This window comes from Falco biarmicus, chromosome 8 (genome assembly GCF_023638135.1).
Source record: "Falco biarmicus isolate bFalBia1 chromosome 8, bFalBia1.pri, whole genome shotgun sequence".
In the NCBI taxonomy this organism is placed as follows: Eukaryota; Metazoa; Chordata; class Aves; order Falconiformes; family Falconidae; genus Falco; species Falco biarmicus.
In genome coordinates, this window is record NC_079295.1 from 62,162,271 (window position 1) to 62,179,884 (window position 17,614).

At 39.5% G+C, this 17,614-nt stretch overlaps 2 protein-coding genes across 2 annotated transcripts; one reads left to right on the forward strand and one right to left on the reverse strand.

The window, feature by feature from the left end:
- The first annotated feature begins 323 nt into the window (after nucleotides 1-323).
- LOC130154324 (myeloid protein 1-like) lies at nucleotides 324-5,034 on the forward strand. Its single transcript, XM_056350321.1, has 7 exons — nucleotides 324-476; nucleotides 963-1,095; nucleotides 1,958-2,109; nucleotides 2,655-2,825; nucleotides 3,568-3,682; nucleotides 4,235-4,386; nucleotides 4,797-5,034. The coding sequence occupies exons 1-7, from the start codon at nucleotides 431-433 to the stop codon at nucleotides 4,985-4,987; spliced, it is 960 nt and encodes a 319-aa protein (XP_056206296.1). The 5' UTR covers nucleotides 324-430; the 3' UTR covers nucleotides 4,988-5,034.
- A 2,650-nt stretch (nucleotides 5,035-7,684) lies between these two features.
- Nucleotides 7,685-14,170, reverse strand: LOC130154038 (F-box/LRR-repeat protein 21-like). The gene is made up of 4 exons (XM_056349667.1): nucleotides 13,799-14,170; nucleotides 12,210-12,332; nucleotides 11,322-11,493; nucleotides 7,685-10,015 (listed from the first exon to the last, which is right to left on the reverse strand). Exons 1-4 carry the CDS (start codon nucleotides 14,168-14,170, stop codon nucleotides 9,372-9,374), a joined length of 1,311 nt encoding a protein of 436 aa, XP_056205642.1. The 3' UTR covers nucleotides 7,685-9,371.
- Nucleotides 14,171-17,614: the final 3,444 nt, after the last annotated feature.

Here is a 17,614-nt window from a genome sequence, read left to right on the forward strand (position 1 = left end):
CAAACCCCTTACATCCACTGTGAAGTTTTGCCCATTTTTTTTCCCTCCAATTTGATCCTCTGGACTGTTTTCTTGGTTCCCACCATTTTCAGCCTACGTGTGCCCTTCCTTCAGGAGGGGGATGAAGAGGTGTTAAGAAATGGCTCTACCAGAGCTTCCTAAAATGTGGGATTGTCATTTCCACCGGTTACTGTGTGCTAAGAGACCGATTATTTTATCGGTCTTTCCCAACCAGCTCTAACAACTGCTAGTTTGTAGACATCCTCCGTGCCTGATGTGGCAACACCGCCTGCCCGGAGCTGCAATACTTTGCCCCAGACCGATTGGCCAGGACGACAGACTTGGGCTTTCAAACACACATAAATACCCCCAGCAGCTGCTGCTCAACGTCTTTGATTTGATCAAAGAACAGCGGTGAAAGAGCCCCAAAATGCCAGCTCTCAGCCTGGTCGCTCTGATTAGCCTGGTGTGCACTGGTGAGTTCAGATTGTTGTATTGCACTTGGTCTTGACTGCTTTTAGGCAGATGCTAATGAGTTATTGAAATTCACTCGAACATAAATAATGCTAAGTTTTTTCAATCTTGTTTTATGAAGAATTAGGGCAATGGGCACCGTTATGGCTATCACAGAATGTGGAATCTGATATGCATTTACAGTTGTATATTGAAGTGTTTAGTTTCACGTGGAAAGTGAGTTTGACTTACCACAAACAAATATTAAAAATATTTATCTATAGCCTTGCTTTTTTTTTAATGTATCTTAAAACAAGACCTCAAGAAAAAGGGATGAAATCTATATAGCAGATTGTACAATATTCTTTTACCTTCAATTTCTGAAACTATGAACTCCCACAAGCTCATGTGTTCCACTTTAAACACCTTATTTTTGCACCTGAACTTTCCGTTGTACTATACTAAGAACATGCTTGAATTTTCCCTGTTTTCCTCTTTGGCACACAAAGTTTTTGCCAAGCAGTTGGATGCACACCCACCCCAACAACAGCACAGACACTGGGCACAGATCTGCAGCGGGAATCCCACCAACAAAATCCGGGGCTGCGATAGATACGGCTGTGGCAGTTTCGGGGCTGACAGGTAAGGCGGAAAAGCAACAGTGAACCCCGCTAATTGAAATATTCACATGGGAAAGAGTAAAGTTTAACCGGAGTTGACACTTCAAATGAGAGAAGACCGTCTGCGAGACTTCTTACTCATTTTGGGGATGTTACTTGGCAATCTCGCAGAAGTACAGCAATACCACTGCTACTAACTGATGGACCAGGGAAGAAGCAATACCGTTACACGAATTAGCAGCCAGAGTAAAGGAAATGAAAGTATTTCACGGATTTGTGTCATTTATTCTTGTTGCTTATAGGCCAAATATTTAACTAACATTCAGCAACACCTTACAAGAAGCAAAGTAGATGGATTTGCAGAAGCTAAAGGTCTGCCAGCACCATTGTCTTTAAGTAGGCACCTCATGACAGCACAGGTTCTATTTCCCTGAAAAATGCTTTTATATGACTCCTGCCTTCCCTGCATTTTCCTGTCATCTCCCCTCCCCAGGTGCTGTAAGAAGTGGCCATCCTCATCATGCAACTTCTGAATTTCTAAATGAGAAAATGCCAAACATAAGGTTCTATTTTACACCAGCACAGATGTATTTTGGGGAAGAACAGGGGTACATTTCTGTAACAGCTTGACATACTCCACGAACTTAGGAAAATTAAAAAATATGCTTAAAATTTGAAATCTCATTCCCCTTTAAAGAAGGTCAGAGTAACATGAACATTTTGCAATAAAAAAAGATGGATCAAATCTACTACTTCTTTCTGACTTCATCGCAGATGCAAAGATTTTGCTAGACAAGCTTTGGATGTCGTACTGTGTTAACTGACCTACCTGTACATAACGTTAAGCCTGACAGACTTCTCTAATTGCATATTTATGGTTTTAGGCACAGTGGTAAAGGAAAGCACGTGGGTGTGGATGTCATCTGTGCTGACGGAGCTACAGTGTACGCTCCGTTTAGCGGCCAGCTCTCCGGACCCATTCGATTCTTTCACAATGGAAATGCCATTGATGATGGAGTCCAAATCAGAGGATCAGGTGAGTAATTAAGAGCAGATACGTTGTGAGGCATGCATAAGTAATTTTATTTACTTGCATAAGGTTTCTGTGGCCCTTCACTTCAAGCACAGTGGCGATTAATCTTACACCCTCTCTAGTTCCTACACTGAAGCACAATTACGCTGCTGCTCCAAAATATCGGAAGTCAGCACCAGCAGGACGTAGTTCTTTTCCTATGCTTTTCTTGGAGAGGAAGGAATAAAGGAGTTGAAAAAACAGGTAGCAGGAGAACAACCACCCCAAACTTTTTCTAAAAAAGGAAACAAACAAAAGTAAAGTATCAGAAATATGCTCTCAATTTTGCTGAGAGGATGTTTTCCTGTCCCTATTTTCCAACTCCCTCTTTCCCTCTTTTTCATGGCAAATTAAGTAATTTTGGTTTCAAGATTGTTGGTACCTTGCCGACATTTTTTCTTCGTCATTGCAGTCTCCAGTAAGAGGCTAGCATGGAAGGTTTTTTGCTCACCGAAATAAGAGATACAGCTGATGTTTCCTGACCTTGCTTCCTCTCCCGGCTCCCCCAGGGTACTGCGTAAAGCTCGTCTGTATTCACCCCATCCGCTACCACGGCCACATCCGGAGAGGGGAACAGCTCGGGAGAATGCTGCCAATGCAGAGAGTATTTCCTGGCATTATCTCGCACATCCATGTTGAGAACTGTGACCGCTCTGATCCTACTCATCTACTTACACCTGGTAAAAAACCAAAACACCACGCACCCCCACCCAAAATAAGTAGTACAATGAATGAAAATTAAGTCATTAATTAATTTCATAATAGGAAAAAAATATCAAATAGCAACAGTCCCCTCTCTTAGGTTCTTCCTGACAGTAACATCCAAAAGACAGAAAATATGCATTATAAATACAGCATAGACCGTAGACAGTGTTACGGGAAGGAGAATATATCACCTTAATAAGTTGTAATTCTTGCCAGCACATGACACAGCAGCATCAAGTCTCAGCAGTAAACTGAGTCACACAGCTCTTCTGTTTGTATGCTTACACCTACCAGTAACGCTTTCAGTATTGCATCCTTGCAGACTTTGGGATGATTCTTTGGAGATGCAAGTACTACATTGGTGGTGATGGAGAAGAGAACTCGAGGAGTCCAGTCCCATCAGCCTGGGCATAGAATAAAAACCAAAACTGAGTCTCTTCCCATCCCTCAGATAGCACTCTAGGAACTGTGATACTTTTTATCTTGAAAGCATGTTCCTTACATGAGAACCCTAATCAGGGAACATTACAATCCACTCTTAGGTGTACATTCTATTTACATTTCCTAAAGGATCACAAATTTTGTGGAGAAGACATCCAACTACATGAGCATGATTTAATTCCAGTGTGTTCCTAACTTAAAACATAGCAGTTACAAACATGCAACACTCAGAACTTAAAAGTTAACTTTGTTATGCTGTGCTTCTGTATTTCAAAGTTGTTCCACCATTCCCACAACAAGACAGACACTGGGCAACAGTGTGCTCTGGGAATCCTACAAACGAGATAAGAGGCTGTGATAACTATGGCTGTGGATACTACGGAGCTCCAAGGTACTATATAATTGGAACATGGGGGTTTATTGCTGAAATAGAGTTGAACTCTTCTTAATCCACTTAAGAATTAGAGGTTTAGCGTGGACATGAGGAAACATTTTCACTACAGACATAATGCAGCACCAGAACAGGATGTTCATGCTGTTCATAAAACCTTTGTACTTGGAGGTTTTCATGGCTCAGGCTAAGAAATGCCTGACCTCGTATTGGGAACAGTCTTGACTCAAGCAGAAGGTTGGACTTGCTATCTTCCAAAGGTACCTGCCAACCAACATTTCTGTGACTCTACAGTTCTATTGAAAGGCTTAGAAGAAAGGCTTTTTTATTATTATTCCCATTTGCAAAACTGCAACTCTAATAAGAGATCATCCACCCTACACAGCATCACAGCATCTACAATAAAAAGCTCTTACAGATTTTTCAGCCAGTCAACTATGTCAACACTGTTTCAGCACCAACAACCCGTTTCCAGATCTTGCGGTGCTCTACCCGATCTCCCTCTCCATACCAGGCCTGACAAGGCTTCTCTAACAACCTGTTTGTTTTCAGACGCAACGGTAAAGGAAAGCACAGGGGTGTGGATGTCATCTGTGCTGATGGAGCAACTGTGTACGCTCCCTTTTCTGGCCAGCTCTCTGGACCCATTAAATTCTTCCACAACGGAAATGCCATTGATGATGGAGTCCAAATCAGGGGATCAGGTAAATAGCTATTTTTTTATTTAGTATTTCTTTGTCTTGAGGTCATATAGGATGTATCACCTTGCAGCTAGCCAAGTAGATAAGCAAGGTACACATTTTGAAATACTGCATCTTTATCTATTTACATGCAGAACTTTTTGCTCCTATGTTAGAATGCAAATAACAGTCCTGCAGAACATCTTCGAGCTTTTCCCTTTACCTTCTCCCTGCCTCCCATCTTTTCACTTCCACCAAGCCAACAACTAAACCCACTATCTAGTTTTTATGACCACAGTGCCTTTGCTATTTTAGTATTTCTACTTCTGCTATCTCAGTGGAAAGGACAAGACAGAAAACGTTAGTATTTCTGGAGTTAGCACAGAACAAATGCTTCATCAGTCACCTGATGTTCTCTCTCTTGTTTTCACCAGGATTCTGTGTAAAACTAGTCTGCATCCATCCCATCAGATACAGCGGTAGAATTTCTAAGGGGCAAATCCTTGGGAAAATGTTGCCAATGCAAAGAGTATTTCCTGGGATCACATCTCACATCCATGTTGAGAACTGCGATCACTCAGATCCTACTAGCAATCTGGAAAGGGGGAAAGGGCAAAGAGAGTGAAATGGAGATGTAGTAAATTCCAAATAAATTCATCTCAGCATCCAAAAGCTGTTTTTTCTTCTCATGCACAACAACAGTTTATATTACTACTGATTCAATACTTTGAGCTTTACACAATATTGCAAGATGCTAACATTATACGTACCAGGTACCAATCAGGTACTGGTTTTGAAGCACCTGTAATTGTTGTGAACACTGAATCTTAGGCTAATTGATGAACCTCACTACTCCTTGGCAAACAAGATTACTTTAGATTTTGAAGGCACCTGAACTGAGGAAAGCTAGAGGGAAATTTACCGAAACATTCCACGAGGTATGAGATGCTGTTTGGAGTTGTCATGCCAGAACAACCGGTGTCTCCACTGGACGGCAAAAGGGTTGTTCTTGTCGTGGTTTAACCGCAGGCAGCAACTCAGCCCCGCAGTGCCACCTGCTCACTCCCTCCTCCCCGGTGGGATGGGGGGAGAATGAGAAGGGTAGAAGTGGGAACACTCATGGGTTGAGATAAAGGCAGTTCAACAGGCAAAGCAAAAGCCGCACAGGCAGAGCGAAGCGAGGAACCCGTTCACCGCTCCCCAGGGCAGCCGGTGCTCAGCCATCCCCAGGGCAGCGGGGCTCCATCCTGCCTAACAGGGACCGGGGAAGACAAACACCATCACTCCAAACATCCCCCCACTCCCTTCTTCCACCCACAGCTTTATATACTGGGCATGACATTCTACGGTGTGGAACAGCCCTTTGGCTAGCTCGGGTCAGCTGTCCTGGCTGTGTCCCCTCCCAACTTCTTGTGCCCCCATCCAGCTCACTGGCAGGGCCTGAGAAGTTGAGAAGTCCTTGACTTAGTATAAACACTACTTAGCAACAACTAAAAACATCATTCTCATACTAAATCCAAAACACAGCACTGTACCAGCTACTAAGAAGAAAACTAACTCTATCCCAGCCAAAACCAGGACAGACTCCACATAAGGAAAAACAGATGTGGGAAGCTGTTGGAATTGGCATATACAAGAGAATCAGGAAATTAGCACTGAGGTGTAAGCTTTCCCAAAGAGTCTGAGAAAATCAGCATGAAAACTAGGTCACCTCCTCACGTGGCAGAAAAGGTGCATTACTACTATTGGCTTCACACTGTAACGTGGACTTTTTGGTGACCCTACGCATCTCCGTAGCATACCAGGTGTAAATCCTGTACCTCATTTTGAGGGTTTTGGTCCCTCGAACCGTATCATTGCCTTACACACTTTAGAGCTGGGGTTTTAGAAAGCCTTCGCAGGGCAGTAAAATTAGGAGCAGCCAATAAAATAGACAAAGCTTGCCTTAGCTAGGACAAGGCAGAGCTCTGACGTACAGGCTGCTCAAGGGACAGCAGGCAGCCATCCAGGAAGACCTACTTCAGAAAGAAAAGAACTAATACTGCTTTACACAGGGCACTGTTTTGACACTCCTCCCCAAAGAACGATGTATGCACCTGTCATGCTTTAACCCCAGCCAGCAGCTAAGAACCACGCAGACGCTCACTCACTCTCCCCCTGCCTCAGTGGGATGGGGAAATCTGAAAAAAAGGTAAAACCTGTGGGCTGAGAGAAGAACAGTTCAATAATTGAAATAAAATATAATTGTAATGAAAAGACAGACAACAAAAAGAGAGAAATAAAACCCAAGACAGACAAATGACGCACCCCCACTGACCAATTCCCAGCCAGTCCCCAAGCAGCTATCGGCAGCTCCTGGCCAACTCCCCCCAGTTTATATACTGGGTATGCCATTCTATGGTATGGAATACCCCTTTGACTAAGTTGGGTCAGCTGTCCTGGCCCTGCTCCATCCCTGCTTCTCATGCACCTCCTCGCTGGCAGAGCCGGGGAAGCTGAGAATCCCTTGACTTGGGGTAAGCGCTAGTTAGCAAGAGCTAACCCATCCCTGTGTTACCAACACTGCTCTCATCCTAAATCCAAAACACAGCGCTGTGCCAGCCACTAGGACAGAAATTAACTATCCCAGCCAAACCAGAACAATATCATAGCATCAACACATGACACTAAACAAATCTGACACTGAAACTATACAATTCAACATTAACCTAACAGAAGTTACCTTTCAACTAGAATTAGCTCCCCACACTACCAGTGAAGAATCAGAGTTTCACATTGAAACTAAGGTATCAATTCTGTTGGCATTTAGTTATAAACTCAAGCATCAGTTCTCTTACTTGTTAACATCAGCTAGCAGAGCAAATGGACAAAAAAAATCATATCGAACATTACAACATTAATAACTGCAGGCCCACTTTTCTAGAAGCTTGGAGCTGGAGCAAGATAACATTCACAGCTTCACTGAAAAGCTACTTGAGTAAGAAGGACAGAGAAAGGGACAATATTCAAAGCAGCATTTTAACAGTTTCCTTCCTAACTGATACTTCATTAATCCTGTTATGTCGGCTAGAGAGACATGAAGGACTCCAGGACTTATAAATCATCTACAAGATTTGTCCACATTACATTTTACAGTTTCAGCACGTCAGAACTCCAGAAATTTTGAGGCACAATCATGAAATTACAATGACTAATTTGCTGTAACCCAAGAGTCAAGTATTTCTACTGCCTCTCCCCAGGTTTGCCAAGTACGTGGTTCCTAACAGGCCAGAACCCTGCCTAACAGGAAGATGTGGTGCAACAGATGGGTAAGAGTCTAATATCAGTGGATGTATTAGATCACTTTATTTATTAGATCACATTTAAAGCAAATCACACATCTTAACTCAAATTCTGTTTAGAAATATTTCAGTCTTTTGTTTAGATGACAATTATAATCCCCTTGATTATGGAAGTGAGTGAGGGGGTAACACGTGCTAGTAACCAGTCAGATGTTTAACTGTGCAACAAGCAATAATGCATTACGAGTTCAGGCATTATGTGTGATCTTAAATTTTTTACCTTGCAACTGGGAACAGGTCTGTCCAAGACAACAGTGGTTTAACCCTCTAGTTGCTATTTTTGCAGTAAAGTGTAAGTGTGGAAGAAACGGACATTTTCCTCTGATGTGATAAATACGACCAGCAAGTCAAACGTAGTCTTCTCATTATAAACAGGAAGATAGAACAACTACAGCATGAAAATAGTTACAGCAAAATTTGTATACAAAATCGTATCCACTACAAAATTGAATAGAATTCAGTTTACAGTGTGCAAAATGTCAACACAAAAAAATATATACTCTATTCACATCAACTCACTATTCTTTCCCCCTTGAAAGAAAAAGTAAAATAAAATCATCTTCCTCAAAAAACAATTCATAGCAACAAGTATTAAACAGTCCTGAACTAAAAATTTCAGGATCACCTCCAGCAACCCTTAGTCTAGAAATCAGGGGTCACAGCACAGCTCTATGAGATACAGGCAAGATTATTACAGGCCACTTCACCCTCTAAGTGGCAAGTAAATTATTTTAATTGCTCTAAATCCTTGATTCCAGACAGAAAGTCATCAAAGACAACCATATCATATTTGATCCTTCCTTCTCACCAGCTGCATTTATGAGAACCTTATCTCTTAATAATGAAAGCATTCAGACATAAATATTTGTAATCAAAGACTTGAACTCTTCCAAAGTGCTTTGTCATTCACCCAAGCAATCAATCTAGACCCAAACTTTTAAATTCATTAATTTTAACATTGTCTCTTTCCCATCCATTTAATGTGTAAGACAAAAAAACCAACACATGGTACAATGCAGTCTCTACAGTTTAGCTAATCTGACAAAATTATTTAAAGTGCAATTTAAAAACAAAGGGGTTTTTTGTAAGCATAAGCTTATTTACCGCAATATTTTAATACACCAGCATGAGTTTAAGTTCGATTACACTTGAGTAAGCTGGGCTGTTCTAAGTATTTTAATGTACAAGCTTTTACATTTGTAACGTTAATATTTTGGAAAATAGCTGCATTAAACATTATTACAAATAATACTGAACACCAAGTGCATCCAGCTTCCCATAAAGATAGATTTGCTAAAGGCAAAAAGTTTCTCTGGTCCTCTTTTGACTACATCAGAAAGATTATAAAGACATGGGGGGAAAAAAAAAACCCACAAAAAATTTTAATGTGAATGGAACATTCAAACTGAAGGTCAGAGAAGCCCAAGTTCACTGAAGTTTGAAGCACCTGTAAACCACATACCTAGAGAAGTGTTAAGTACACTTAATCTATTTTATTTTTCAATATACCACAAACATTCTAGAATGTTTTGCTGTTACATGACTAGCGGTTCTCCAGGTATAAAAATTCAAATTTGGAAATCAGTTTTCAGATTTCATTTTTAAATTCTTTATTTGCATAGAAAGCAACACCCTGATTCTACTATTTTGTCCATAAATGTAGAGTATTTACCACGTTGGCATCATATCAGGAAACCACATTCTTCCAAGGTGTTTGGAGACTTCCAGATGAAGCCGATCTAAGCTATAATCATTATCTGGAATCAGTACCTCCTCCATTATAGAAAGCTGGGTAAGCCTGCCCCCACACATCTTTACAAATTCAATAAAACCTCTGCAAGTTACTTCACATTCACCAAGTCCCATTGCTGTTAAGTTCTTACAGCGCTCGGCAATCCGAATAAGTTCGTCATCCAAAGGCTGAAGTCCGTTAGCACACACAACCAACTCAATTAACCTTGGGCAATTCATGCCAATGCGACCTAACATCGCTTTGCTCACTGCACGACCAAAGTAAAGGTGTGTAACAGGGGTTTCCTCTCTGAAGAAAGCATCAAATTCTTCTTCGTATAAGAAGAAATACATTACAATGTTGACTTTGGGGGAGTGTTTAACAAAAGCATCCCAGCTTTGCTTTTTAATAGTGTGAAATTCAACTTGTCCAGGGTTTTCACTCACAACGTCTATGCGAAGATGTTCAAGATCAACATGCTTTTCACTCGAAAGAGCCAGCAGCAGTTCATCACTTAATATGTAATAGTTCAAAGCCAGCTCCTTAAGTCCATGACACTGGTCAGCAACACAAAGAATTCCTGAGGAACAAAAAAAAAAATCACTCTGTAAAATCAAAAGTGAATGTAAGCACAGCTGTTTGCTGTAAAGCTCAAGCAAGTACTAATTCTACTGCCTAGAATATTCATGCCTATATCCAAATCCCATGAAATATTATAAGGTTTAGACACCCACATCCTTTTACGGGGTTTTGGCCATAAACACTTAACAGTAAAAGAAGCAAGTCTAACTAGTCGCATTCATCTTTGATCTGCGTATCTTTCTTCCTCGTTGTCCTTCCCTGTGCAGAATTTCCTCAACTTTGAGGAAGCAACTGAAATCAGGTAAGATTCAGCTGAAGTGGCCACTGTTCCCTTCCTTAATATTGCTTCCTTCAGCATCCACCTATTTAAATGACCACCAGCAACCTAGTTTAAGAGCTATGCTAAAACAGACCCTTCCCTGAATTAAGCCATAAACAACATAACTGCTCTTAATCTGTTGGAATACAAAGTACACAGACCAAATCATCTTTTGTGGACTCTGGAAAAGAATACAGGAAAGAGACCAGACCAGGATTCCCTTTCCCTAGCACCAAGGTTTCAGGAGAAAGGTAAGTGAGAAGGGACCCAAAAGCCCTCTGAACTTTCTGGCAAGCCTGTTTTGAAGGGAGTGAACTCTTCACCAACGAACGCTAAAACGAGCAAATTCATACTACCAGCTCAGGACACACGAGGGCACTACAGAAATACACACTTTTTTTTTTTTAAATAAAACTTTGAAGTATTAACGTTTTTGCTCAGTAAGTTAAAACTCACAGCACCTTGTGAAACATACAACTGTTTTCATCTCCTTTATCCCACCAACTAGGAGCTGATTCACGGGTCAGGGATTTTGCATACCTGTTCCCACAGAATGCCAGTTAGCTAAGTTTACAAAGTTGCATGCATTAAGCAGCACACTTTAGTTACCCTTACACAGAACCGGCAATAAACGATTAAGTCCTTGGAACTTGTGTTAAAGAAGGCTTGTGCTAATTTTGGTGGCTTTTCCTCTCAATGCCCATCATCAGAGGTACTCCAGCAGCTGAGAAGAATGTAAAAAAAGACATAACAGGACTCTAGAAGATGCAGTCAGGTGAGGAGCACATCCACCTTCATTAATGCCACTCATTCAGTAACACAAAGGCAATATTATTCTTCCCCTTCCAACTGTCCAAAGTCAAGTCTGGGTCAATAAAAGGCCTCTCTGCTAAGAGACGCAGAAGTTTATGAGTAACTTGTTTCAAACTAAGTCTTGGTTTATGATACTTTACTACAACACTTTTCATATATATTCAATACTTACCAGCAGGTGATACATGAGGACAGCTGCTCATTTTTAGCAGTTTTAGAGTATCACTATTGTTAGCAACAAGAACCTTCAAGGAAGGATCATCAAGTGGTGTGTCATCTATCTTGACCGATGATAACGACTTGGAGTTTACAAAAACTACTGTCAGTGCTGAAGCAAAATGAGCCTGTTTGGAGAAGTTGAATGGGGGGCGGGGCGGGGAAATAATCTTATGAAAAGACAGGCAGGAGTTCGGCATCTAAATCTCACATTTTGCACACACAGAAAGTACAAAAACGATCACTTCTTCGGCATCAGCTTTCTTGTGTTACAAAGAAAGGCCTATCTGAACATGAACACCAGGAAATCTTTGTTTAAAAATACGCTGCTGCATGTGACAAAAATTAACTTTACACTCAGTAGTTAATTCATCCACTCCGATGTATGTTTTCATGAAATAAGACAGGGATAAGTAGACATAGTGATAAGCCTGAAGTATTTAGAATTTATCTTCAGAAAAAAAGAAATGGCATTTATTTTATTTTCCAGCAAGTAACTCTGCTATAACTTGCAGAGTCAAAGAAAATATATCTCACAAATATTTTAACACTGTGTTGCAGCACATTGTCATGGTATCTTTTAATCCAGAAATGAGGAAACTCAAATCTTCTAAACTATTCTCTATCTCTACACCACAAAGGATCAACACTACTAAATTTAATAATGTAATCAATGTGTAATTATTTTCCTAATACTAATGGATGCCACAAATTAAAGATGATATACCAATAAATATATATTGTTTCATAAAAATTACCATCAATTGAATAACAACACATTAAGAAAGCTAAGGTAGTTTAAGAGTGAATTAAGTCACTCTAGTTACAGTTTGTAGAACATTACCTTAGAGACATTCATGAAGCTTGGTTTTGCTGTAGAAATCAAACCCAGTGTCTTGATAGAACAGTTCACCAACTGAGAAAGGATGTCACAGGCTGCTTCTGCTGACTCAGTACTACTATCAACCTATAAAAGCAATTTAAAAATAATGAAGTCATTCTTTATTATTATTTAGAAAACAGCACAATGGATACCCAAGACTACAAGTTCCACACCTACTCTGCTGTACTGCACCAGACTGCATTTACCGCAAGGGCAATGCACAACGTTAATTAGAAATTTCAAGAGAAGAAGTTCAGGGAAGTTACTATTACAAAAAATTTCCTGAGTATGACTGCTGTGTACTTCCAGTATGAACAGAGAGCTCAAATCTCAGCCTTCTCTTCAAATAACCTCATGCCTTCCTAAACAACTGTAATTAGTATTGGTGTTGTGATAACAGTGTATATGTATCTTTTTAAAAAGGATAGTTCTAGACTCTTGGAACCAAAAAAAAAAAAGACTTGGAAACACCTAGATATACTCCAACAAACTAATCCATTTCACCTGCAGGGACAACACCTTTGCATCTTAAATAATGAACTGATTCTCAATTCAACTATAAACCTTATGACTAGCTTTGGACAAATCACTATTTCATCTCAACTTCCTCCTCTGAAGTATCTGAGATGATAAAACAGTGGCTGAAAAAGCACAGAAGTTGTGTTAAGACGTTATAATGTCAATTCATTATAAGCAGTTATATGAAGTGCAGAAGTTACAGGTATTAAATAACTGGTTATCCCTAAACTGCTGTGCAACCAAATCATGATGTCTCCAAATGTAACACTGCTACCAGTGCTGAGAAAAAGAAGCTTCTGATTTTCATCCCAGTTTTAATATCAATCCTTTCTTCTGCTTTTCCTTCGCAGCTTAGGACTATGACATCCTCTAAGGAGAAGTGACTGAAAAAATATCCACAAAGCACCTCCAACTACGATCTTCTCAGTGAGAGTTACCTGTATCAAGCATTCAAATTGAAGTAGTCCACACTCATACAATCCTGAGACTACCAATATAGCCTCCATTTAAATGAAGGTTATTGTTACTTAATTATGTCCTTGTGTGTCAATCACCTGATCATACAGGCACAGCATCTTTCTCCCTTACCCATACTTCTTCAAAGTATGGTTCTAAAATTTCAAGACATTCTGCACTGTACAGTCTTGTTTTGCAAATAAAGTATATGCGCAAGACAAACTTATTTCCTCAAATGCTTCCATGTGTAAAAAATATTTATCTGCACAATAATCTGGTGAGTACTCAGATTGCCACTAACACTGATTCACAGAGACTATGTATTCTGTATATTCTGAAAATGTATCATTCAGTTTTCACCCCTGTATTGCATGATGTTAGATCCTTCTTTACTTTGTAGGGATTAATGCAAAAAAATGAAGGAAACAGTGTGATTGTGTGGAAATAAATTGTTGCAGTAGTTGTATTTTTAAACATAAGACTTCCCAAGTACAACACTTAAGCCAAGTGACATAGTGAAGCTGCACACATTACGCACAGTAATGTGACAAAGCATTCATTCGTCCAAGGCTTACCTTGAAGCTGACGTACTGCAGATGATCAGCATGCCTCTTTATAATCTGCTGAATGAGATCAGGATGTGTAGACTTTAAGTAAGAAGTAGCTGGCTGGCTAAGTTCAAATTCAAATCTCCTCCAGAGATCTGGGATGTGAAAAACATCATTCCACCTTCGACAAACGGAAGATGCCCTAGCTCTATCAACTAAAGGTAGAAACTGAAAAATACGCAAAATAACATGGTGCGGAAGGCTTCCCCAGTCCATTGAGGCATGCAAATCAGATTCACCAAACGCGGAGCCATGTAAACAAGTTTTCTGGTTTTTGCTTTTCTGTAATGTTTGAGGACCTTCATTTTCAATCACAACTTTCTGCCTAGCTCTCTTCATCGTGACTGTTTCAGGCACTGGAACAATACGATGTATTCAGTGTATTTGATGCAGTTTCCTGAAAGGTCTCGCATACAGCAGGTCTCTAGAAAAATACAGAGGAATAGGAGAGGAATGGAAACGAGGCATTGGAAACACAGTAAGAGATAACAACTCAATAACATTTAAATACAGTTCATTACTATGAAAAAAAGGTATGCCCATAGGTCAATATCCAATGCACAGACGTTAGCAAGAACCTTCTTTCTCAACACCTTTCATTTTCCACAACTTGATCTGAATGTTGAGAACTTGGGTTTGTTAATTTACCAAGCGTAGTTTCATGTGTCAGTGCTTCATAGTATATAAAGCACTTTGTAGGGAAAAAGAAAAGTATTTCACAGCAATTTAGTGTAGCAGTAGCAAATTGTGTATGTTTAAGTTTAAATTCAGCAGGCAAACTATGAAAGCTACTCACAGTTTCTAAAAGAATTTTATCAACAAAGAACCCAATTCATAAACTCCCTTTTTAGACACTGATGAACTTGGAATACATGTGTGCAGAACAGTTTAAGAATTTTTGTCTGCTTCCCCCACTGCTTTGCTTTTTTGGGTTTTTGCATTGTTTTATTTTGGTTTTGCCTTTTTTTTTTTTTTTTTAAATCATGCCAGGCAGAGGAAAAATATTTGTACAACTAACAAAAATCTTCAGAGGCCACATATCAAAACAGGGCAAAGTAAGTAACATTAGCATGCTGGTTTTCAGCAGGAGAAGAAAGCAGTGACCCTGGAATACAGCAAACTACATGAAGGAACATTTGCCACATGAGCCAGAGTTCAGAAAAGAGCAGCACAAGGAAAAGCTTTGTTTTCACATGCTGAAGCAGTGCAATCTACTCAAGTTCATTCTAGACCGAATTCTACTATTCAGTCAGTTCTCAACAACTGCCTTAACTGCTTCAAATTCCACTTGATTTCACAGTGGGATGAAGCCCCTTCTCAAATGTCCCACTAATTACATGTTCAGCCAGACTTTATCTCTTCCCAAACAGTGTGAAGCTAAAATTCTCAAAGCAACCATGCATTCTTCAAGAACAAACACAACATGTTATCTGTCTTTACTGAACAATCTTCCACAGCAACCCTCACAGCATGTGTTCTCTAGATCAAAAGTTTTCCATAGTATCTTCATTACGGGAGGGGGGGGACAACCCAAAACAAAATCCAGAAACAGCTGCCAAAACACAGACTTTCCTATCAAAAACTTATCTCCCCAGCAGACTTGTATGGCTGATGAGGTGTCTGACTCACTTGTGTGACTTACACACAAGTGTAACTCCATTTTTATGGAGAAAAAAACCCACAAACACATGTGCATTCTTTGAGAAGTGTGAAAGAACAGCCTAGACAATTAATCAAGAGCTGTTTGTATGACCAGCTTCACTACTGGTTGTCCTCCTGACAAATCATCTCAGCCATCAAGGAATTTATTCTAGCAGCTCTTAGAAATCCTCACTCAGTCTCTTTCAAGTTCCACTCATGACAGTGATAGGTAATATATGCAGAAGCTAGTAGTATAGAAGCTACTAGTAACGCTCTTTAAATTATGTTTAATAACAGATGTTTTTCTTCCCTGAATAGACACACGTGCCTTACATGAACAAGCAAAGGCAGCAAAGCAAAGGCAGCAAGTCAGAGAATGAAGAATATGCTCCAAAACCAAGCAGTATTTCTAAACAATACATTAGTGTTACTAACATAACAAAGATGCAAGTTCAGCATGAATAAACATTTTGCTACTAGACCACATTATCAAATTATCATCCACGCAGTCATGGTTTATGACTTTTGAGTGCTTTAACTGACACAATGAATGGGCATTGCAAAGCATTAGGTGTGGATGTATAAATTAACTATTACATAACTCTCTCTTCCAGTTGCTCATAGCCTTGCTATATTTAGCAAATGCTAAATACCTTTTAAGTCAAATACCTGTTGTGGTTTTTCTCTCCTCCTTCCTTGGGAGGAATTACAAATTTAGCTGCTTCCTAAAATTAGAAGTCCAGAACAAAAATTAAAAAAACATTGTTGTCAGAGAAGCTTCTCTACACTCTTGCTATTCTCACACAAATCTCCAATGTCTCAGTAAAATTTACGTAAGTTTCTGATAAAATGGAAATTTCACTTTATTTGAAACTTACTTGAGCTTTATGGGTGCTATTTTCACTCCCACAAAGATTTGGCATCTGAAAACTACCAGACATATGAAGAGACATGACAAGGTATGCATGGCGTACATAGTATCTACACTCTTGCTGATGGAACATGGCCATAACTTGTTCTTGTTGTTACATCCCCTTAAAACTGGTAGCTCTAGAATTTCTATTTTTAGTATTCTATATTGAAGTACTTCAAGTCTAGCAAAATTACGTTACATTACTCACTATGGGATGCAAAGCCAGAAAAAGGTTCCATTGGTTACAGAGCATAAAATTTTTACCAAACACGAATCCCTAATATTTACTGTGAAAATGTGAATGCTTATTTCATTCTGAATGGTTAAACTATGATCAGTATCTATTTTAAAACACAACTGAAGTTAAATAAATTATAGTTCCACGTGATATAATCCAGGTAGTATTCAATGAGAGGTTTACTTCACATATACCTCCAAAGAATGTGGAAGTTCCTGTCAAGTTACCAGCACCCTTCTGGTATCTGAACATCCATCCCACTGTTGAGTCATCCTGTATGTGTGCCTGGATTCCTTAACCAGAAGGCAGGGACGGGTCCCAGAAGATGAACTGACCTGTGAAGCCACCAACCAAAGAAAGTGTTCCGCAATGTCTGAGAGACCCACAGGAGTGACTAAAATCAGTTTGGGAACAAAGACTGAGATAAACAGTACCCACTGCACTGCAGGGCAGATGTGGAAGCAGAACTAAGGAATGTGACAGGCAAATTAGTTTTACCAAACATTACCTGAAAACTACTGTTTAACTAATGGTAAGGTGTAACTGTCATCACAAATCTAGTTTTTGCATTATCTACAATTTTAGTCACATCAATACTCTCATGCAACACAGATACACCTCTGGATTCTTGAATATTACCTATAGAAATTACAAATCTGGTTAAGAAATGTTAATTTTTTTCAGCTTACCGTACACTAAAAACACATGAATCAAAATAGTCAAAGATATGACCTCTTATGTTTTAAAATTTAAGGACTCCTGGCTTTAGATGTTACTCACTTTTACTTCGTAAGCATGTTTACTGCATCATGATAATCTTGACAGTAAACAACTATTTTGGCTAATTAAACTATCTGGAAAAAAAGATACCAATGAAGTACGAGTATCTGCCCATATACAAATATGAAAATCCTACCCTGTATATTAGTGTGAAAGAGTATCTTGGTCTGCTATAAGAAAGTATATGCAAACCCTCCAAATTCAGTTACCC

Bases quoted from the DNA above. Each gene is read 5' to 3' on its own strand.
- LOC130154324 (XM_056350321.1), top strand. From the start codon at position 431: ATGCCAGCTCTCAGCCTGGTCGCTCTGATTAGCCTGGTGTGCACTG. The intron at 477-962 runs GTGAGTTCAGAT...TGGCACACAAAG, and splicing joins GATTAGCCTGGTGTGCACTG to TTTTTGCCAAGCAGTTGGAT. The intron at 4,387-4,796 runs GTAAATAGCTAT...TGTTTTCACCAG, and splicing joins AGTCCAAATCAGGGGATCAG to GATTCTGTGTAAAACTAGTC.
- LOC130154038 (XM_056349667.1), bottom strand. From the start codon at position 14,170: ATGAAGAGAGCTAGGCAGAAAGTTGTGATTGAAAATGAAGGTCCTCAA. The intron at 11,494-12,209 runs GTAATGTTCTAC...TTCTCCAAACAG, and splicing joins GCTTCATGAATGTCTCTAAG to GCTCATTTTGCTTCAGCACT. The intron at 10,016-11,321 runs GTAAGTATTGAA...TTTGTTCCTCAG, and splicing joins TCCTCATGTATCACCTGCTG to GAATTCTTTGTGTTGCTGAC.